Genomic DNA, 7,498 nt, shown 5'->3' with positions numbered 1-7,498 from the left:
TATAAAACTATTTAAAATACGGTTAAAAACTTTAAATTTAAATACACAATTTTTGTTACTGAGCATAGTTTTAAGCTATTGAAAAGTAAAATGAAATTAATATTGTCCAATATTTTTTCTGAATTTTTTTTATATCATATGCTTGATTTGTTATATAAAAAGTAGTTTTAGATGTTTAGCTTGCAGAAACTATATTCTATTCCAGTAATTGTTAAACATAGAAAAAGCTGTACAAGAAGTTTTTTTTTAATTTTAGTATGCATTTATCTAAGCAAATTTTAATTTAACCTAAATTAGTGAATTTCAAAATTTACTATTCACATCTACTTAATTTAATATTTTACATCAACTTAATACCTGCCTTATCTACTAAGCACACTAATGTCTTAGAGAAAAACTGGTAACAAGTATTTAAAATTACTAATAAACACTTAAATAATAAATATAAATGAAAACCGTCTTTAGTACTGATCAAAATTTTGTAGTCAAATAATTTTTATGCAAATATTGAAAAACACTGATGTGGTTCTCTATTAAATAATCTAGTCTAATTCTATAAATTATACTTCAAGTCTTTTTTGAATCATTTTAGTCGAGGGTGGGAAAATTGCGACGTGATATTTATCTGAAAAATATTTTCTAGTCGTGAAATAATAAGATTTTTAATGAAAACATTTAAAACAGTTCAATTTTTAGAACAGTTTGTGTTTAATAGGTGATCATGCCATTGAACTCTTTGTTTTATAACGATTTTTCTGGTACAGTTTTTGAACTAAATTTTCTAAAATTTCTATTCAAGTCTTTTTAAGAGCGCGTATATTTTACCTGCTGCCTGTGAAAATTTCCCACTTCTAATTTAAATTGATTAAAATATTGCTGATATTAAGTGAATAAAAAACAATAATAATAGTTTTAAGCAACAAATTACCTGACGAAACTGTTTTTTTAACTAAATGATGATAGTTGTGAAAATTTCTTTTAAATTAATAAAAAAAAATTAGCTCAAAAACTGTTCTGCCTCAAATATCTGTACAACTACTTTCAATAAACTTGAATTCTTTTAACTAAGCAAGAATTTTTCAGTGAATGAATAGATAAAAAAACTCTATTTTATATTACTTTTGTGACCTAAATTTTAAAGTTTTAATTAAATTATATGGTATAAGTGTAAAAAATCTAAATATTTTCCTAAAAAGTTTCCTAAAAATAATTATTTTAGTTTGACTATTCTTATATTACTTTGAAATAAACTTTTGGATAGCGTATAAATTTAGTTTAGCTTCGATTCTTGAGAACATTAATGTTTTTAAAACTTAGTATGGTTAATTTTCAACATAAAAACAAAAATTTGTTCATAATAACATTTAATAATCTATTTTCAGTTATTCAGAATTACTTACCCATTAGGTAATTTATTAATTGATTAACAAGACAATAAGTTTTATGTTATAAACTGCAAATATAAATCATGTAATTAATAATGTCTTTTTCCTACTTAATACAGATCTTTTATCTCATATTTTTTTATTAATAAAATATTATCCATTTAATTTATAATTTTATGAATTATATAATCTTAAAAAATATTTGTTCGTATTGTAGATATTTTTATAAGATATTTTTAAAACTTCAACAAAATATATGATTTATAAATTTTAAAGTTCCAATTTTTTATACTCCGACGAAATATATAATAACTTTAAATTATTAAAACTTTAATATTCTGGGAACATAAATAATTTTGTACTCTTATAAAAACTTAAAAAAATATTATTAAAAACACAAAACTAGTATTTATAATTTAATTAACGACAAGTAACTAGATAAAACAAAAACGAAAGTTTAATTAAAACGTAAAAAGACTTTTAAAATTATTAACTTTTTATCGAAACCTTAAAACTCTAACAATAACTTGAAACATTTTAATGAAAAATATTTTGTTGGAAAACAAATAACATTTTATTTTAAACTGTCTTTTTTAAACTCAGTTATAAAACAATATCAATTTCAAAAACAATAAAAGTATATTAGTATTTCCTAAGCAAATTTAATAGATTTGTTTTTTCAAATGTATAGTTTGGAGTAACTTTTTCCAATTTGATTAAAATTACAAAAATTGTTTTTTAATATTATTGAATATTTTAAATCAATTAGTTTGATAAAAATAGACAGAATCCGAAAACTACTTTAAAATAAAAAAAGTTTAAACTAAAAAACTTATTGTTAAACTTAAAGAATCAGGTAAATAATTAATGAATTTTTATGATAACTTTCAAAACTTACAATGCAATTTAATTATTTTCGAAAAACTTTATTTTGTTTGTACTTTTAAAAACTAGAAACCATTTGTCAAAAGAAAAACTACTGATTATTTAAGAGTGTTAGGGTCTTTTTAATGTAAATAAACAAAACTTTTTGACCAAAAAAAAATACTAGGCCAAGAATAAAGATTAAATTAAATTTAGTTTAAAGTTAAAATTTTCATCAAAAAAAATCGCATAAGTGACTTTTCTTAAAATTCAACTTAAAATCAAACTTCTTTTCAGCTTTGAAATATTTAAGGTTTGCCTACTAACAGATCTAATTATGACGTCACACTACTGAAAAGCGGCCAAGCCTCCGGTATTCCCCTCAATAGTCTGACTTGATTGGACCATATTCGGGTCTGGCTCGATTTGAGGGGCCTGGGGTTTGTACATTTCGGAGGTCATTTTGTTGAACATGATTCCAACTCCCTCTATCATTCCCAGGAACACTCCGCCCATTATTCCTGCGAAAATACATATAAAAGTTCCTTTGAAATCATGTATTTAGGTTTTTGTGAAACAAAAAAGTAAAAATATGAGAACTTGTGTAGATACAAACACAAATCCCATAATTCTCATGCAAAACAAATTCGAAATCTCATCAATTCTTCGAAACTATGTTATTAATTTCCTGCGAAAACATCCGAGTAAGTTCCTATGAAAGCGTTAACGTAGTTCCCAATTATCAGAAAAATACAATTTTACCTCACTATTGGTGTGAAATACTAATATTTCACACGAATATAATACTTGCTTCTTAAAAATATTATTTACTAATTCTTTGTACTCAAAATCACTTTAAGTTAAAACAGGGGTCGGCAGGTCAAAAAGGAACGTTTTTTAAATGGTTTAAAAAAAACATACTTAAAGACAATTTTTTTGAACAAAAAAAATTAGGCGATAGATTATTCTTTAAACATAACACAAACATTTTATTTTAGTAATTTCAAGAATACTAATATATTAAACTAGTTAAATAAAAATTATAATGTGGCCCGCGGGCCGCAGTTTAAAAGCTGATATAACTTGGCTCAGTTTCAAAAAATGTAAAAATTTGAAGATAAACGATTCATTTATTTTTAGTTAATACTACCAGTGATCTTCAGTTAAAATAAAATGTTATTTAAAATTTGCACAAAAATATAGGTTTTAAAGATAGACTATGTTTTGAAGACGACACTAAAATTAGAAAATAAATTTTGTAAAAAAGACTATTTAGTTGTTTGCCTTAACTAAAAACGAAATTTGCCGAAATGTAAAGAGCTTATTTAAATAAAGATGTGCAAATTAATCAATATATTTACTAAAATTGTTTTAGAAAATATACAAATATTGAAAAAATCAAGCTTTTGGCCTAAATTTTTAAATTCCAGGTAAAATTATCACTAATAATAACAAATAATAATAAATATTGTTACCTAATGATATCTAATATTTACCCTATATATATTAATTAATATTAAATTATACTACCTGATGCTATGGCGGCATCTTTTCACTAGCTATTAAACTTTATAATAAATATTGTTTCATTAAACAACAAATATCAATACCTGATGTTAAGCAATTAATTATATAAATTTAATATTGCTACCCTGAATAATAATTATGACTATAATAATAAATAAAATAATTATTATTACCTGATGTTATGGCTGTCCTGAATAATAAATAATAAACATTACTAACTAAGGATTTGTAATTTTTACCTAATATATAGTAATAAATTGTAATTATTACTATAAAAATAAATAAATTAATAATTATTACCTGATGCTATTGCTACAGTGAATAATAATTATTATCATAATAAAAATCAATCAATAATTATTACCTGATATAGCTACCCTGAATAATAAATATTACCATAATATAAATAAAAAATAATTATTACCTGATTTTATAGCTACCCTGAATAATAATTATTATCAGAATAAAAATAAATTAATAATTATTACCTGATGTTATAGCGGCTCCTTTACCTTGTCTCATGGCCAAAACGAATCCCGTTCCTGCGAAAAAGTATATATATATTATCAGTTTTTTTTTTAATAATTGCACTTTCCACAAAGATCTCTCTACATTAAGTTATCAGAATAAAAAAAAAGTATTTTAATTAAAAAGATACAATTAGAGAACTAAAATTGTAATAATTTTACAATTGAAGAAGCTTAATATGTCATATTAAATAAACTAAAACTTTATCAACAGTTGAACTGTATTTATGTTTTTCTGGAAAACAAAACTTTAGGCGTAAAACTAATTTCAAATGGTTTTTATTGTAATTTTTGAATGTATGAACCTAAAATAATCTTTTTACCAATATAAAGCAAATAAAGTAAAATCAAATACAAGACAAAACTTTAAAACAATGTAATTTATATACAAACATATAATAAGTTTAATTAACTCTTTTCCCTTCTTTGACAAAACAACTTTAAATGAAAAAAAAAAGAATTAAGATCAAAGTCATAGTCAATCTAAAATTAAAACTTTTAACTATACACTAATTAAATTACATAACCTTATGTAATTCAATCTCAACCCAAACATAATAAGATAAGACCAAAGGTAATAATATAAATTATATCTGTTATTATATTTTATACAGTTATATCAGTTTTGTTTATATCAGTGGTTAGCAAATTAAAAAAGGAACGATTTTAATGTGCTTAAATACATATTTAGTACTAGTTTTTATAAACAATAAAAATTAGGCAAACATTATTAATACATTAAAACTTTAAATATTTATTGAAATAATTTAAATTAAATTAGTTTTTGATAAATTCAACTGCGGCCCGCGGGCCGCAGTTCGACAACAACTGATTTATGTTTATAATTGGGTTTCAAAAACCGAACAAACAAAAACCAACCGAATCCGGACATTATCGAGTTCCATGGGTCCTCCTTCTTCCGAACTGCGGTCAATGCGCATTCGAAAGATGCAAAAGTGAGACCCCAAGCGGCGAAACCCACCGCTGTTCTGGGAGCCTTGACCCTGGCTTGCGATACTGCTCCTACAAGGCGGTTTCTGTGTCGGGGATTTTTTGTTTAGACTCATTTCTACATTATATTTAAAACAATACAAACTGTATAACTATAAAATAATTCTAAAGTTAGAAAAATACAAATATACTATAATAGTATGTGCTTGTTAAAGACCCGAGTTATCTCAATTTCTCTTAAAATTCATCCATTGTTTTAAAGTTAGTGTCAATATACATACATATAAACAATTGCATGTATGTGCTAATAAATATATTTCAGTCCCTAAGTAATGGTTACTTTTATTAATTAGCAACAAAACTTAGTTTCTGAAAGAGAATTGTATCATTAAAGTATAATTTAAAAATAAACTTTGTTAAGAAAAATTTCCAAACAAATTTTATGCAAAAATCATTTGTGTTCTTACACAAAACCTATGGTTTTTCAAGGTGGGCGATAATATTTAGTTTGCAAGCTGTGATTGATTTTTTTAATACATAAATATCTCATTTTACTAAAATTATTGAATATAATTTTAACCAAAATAACGCTTAAAATTATTATATAGTAAATATAAATTTTAGCTATGTACTGATTTATCGACACTCTGAAACTGTTTCAATCTTATCAAGTATTTGAAGAAAAGTTTTTATGGTTGTTTAGACATACCAGCAACAATAAAAACTGAATTAGCCAGAATAACTAAAAAGTTTCCATCTAACCACAATGAAAGACATTTAACTTAATTACCAAAAAACAGTAAGATAGTTTTTATACTATTGTTATCTCTAAATACAAAACAGAAGTGAGATAAAAACATATTAAGTAATAATCATATTTAATACATTTCAATAAACTACTTTTCTTATATAAGATACAGCAGAACTATTTTGTTTTACTTATTAAAAGGCTAATATTATAATTAAAAAATATTTAACATAATCGAATAAATAAACAATACAAAAACAAAAATAAGAAAATATAAACAACGAAGTGAAAAAAATGAAATAACATATATACATATATATATATATGATAAAAACTTTGAAAAGAAAAACATTTATAATAATTAAAATTTATGTAAGTGTCAACAAAAAAAAACAGCATCTTCTAAGTGTTGTTTATCAATATTACTTTTATTAGTACAAACTTAAAAACAATGTTTACAATAAATTTGTGAAAACTTAATATTTTTAATCTTACAGACTCAAAACCCATAATGTATACTCACTTAACTGAAAATACAACAAAAGAAGTATATGGAAAACACACATTGAAAATATTTAAATAGTTGGAATTTAAAACAATATTATATTTAATTTATACAAACTTATAAATTGTAAGTAGAGCAAAGTATGTATCATATAAAAGAGACACTGCATTTCACTGATTTGGCTTTATCCATTAAGCCTTACTTAAAGCAACGTAGGTTAAGTAAGAAGTCTTCTATTTCTGTTATGTTAATTATATTTTAAATTCATCAAAACATGATTCCTTTAGGAGCGTGGTTGGTTGAGTTAATAAAAAAGTAACAACTTTAAATCTATAAATTATTTGATAAACTAAACAACAACTAAATATTGAAAAAAATATATATAAATTTTACAAACGTGATTCCTTTGGGCGCGTTCCTTGCCCCTCCAGCAAGATTAAAGATTCCGGATCCGATAAATCCAATGGAGTAGGCACCCCCGCAATCATCAAAAATTCTCCACGGACACGGGTCTCTGTTGTAATCCATTTTATTTATTTCCTATGTTCTGTTTGAGAAAGTATAATTAGTTTTTTTATACATGCAGATCAAATGCTGAAGTACTAAGGATACTTATTGTAATCCATTTTATTTATTTCCTATAATCTGTTTACATCAAGTTGAAAAATAAAAATATCTGTATATTCTTCATTAAATACTTATTCTTAATCAATTTATAAACTTAATAAGAGATCTTAATTGTTATTTACTTTATTTCTTTCCTATTTTCTGTTTTAATTATTATTATATAAATGAAAAGTTACAACTTTTAATTTATTAAACATTTATTCTCAATAAGTATTTTAACTACTAGGTAAACCTGTCTACATTGTAAATACTCAAATATACTTATTTATTTCTTTTCAAGACATGGTTGCCTTTCTTAAAGGCAAAAATGCCAGCCTGAGTGGTCCAAATACTGGTCTGAGTTTACAAAAAGACTGAAATAAAA

General features: G+C 23.8%; 1 protein-coding gene across 1 annotated transcript; it reads right to left on the bottom strand.

The window, feature by feature from the left end:
- Window positions 1–2,327: 2,327 nt before the first annotated feature.
- LOC145835687 (mitochondrial import inner membrane translocase subunit Tim17-A-like) lies at window positions 2,328–7,049 on the bottom strand. Its single transcript, XM_082943382.1, has 4 exons — window positions 6,905–7,049; window positions 5,183–5,340; window positions 4,265–4,318; window positions 2,328–2,770 (listed from the first exon to the last, which is right to left on the bottom strand). Exons 1-4 carry the CDS (start codon window positions 7,033–7,035, stop codon window positions 2,598–2,600), a joined length of 516 nt encoding a protein of 171 aa, XP_082799508.1. The 5' UTR covers window positions 7,036–7,049; the 3' UTR covers window positions 2,328–2,597.
- Window positions 7,050–7,498: the final 449 nt, after the last annotated feature.

The sequence above is a fragment of the Thalia democratica genome, chromosome 5 (genome assembly GCF_965202585.1).
Source record: "Thalia democratica chromosome 5, ktThaDemo2.hap1.1, whole genome shotgun sequence".
Classification (NCBI taxonomy): domain Eukaryota; kingdom Metazoa; phylum Chordata; class Thaliacea; order Salpida; family Salpidae; genus Thalia; species Thalia democratica.
The sequence above is the reverse complement of the archived record's forward strand: the minus strand, read 5'-3'. Positions and strand labels throughout refer to the sequence as shown.

Coding starts and splice junctions, on each gene's coding strand:
- LOC145835687 (XM_082943382.1), bottom strand. CDS start 7,035: ATGGATTACAACAGAGACCCGTGTCCGTGGAGAATTTTTGATGATTGC. Junction 5,341..6,904: donor AACGCGCCCAAAGGAATCAC/GTTTGTAAAATT, acceptor TCCCCGACACAG/AAACCGCCTTGTAGGAGCAG. Junction 4,319..5,182: donor CTCGATAATGTCCGGATTCG/GTTGGTTTTTGT, acceptor ACTTTTTCGCAG/GAACGGGATTCGTTTTGGCC.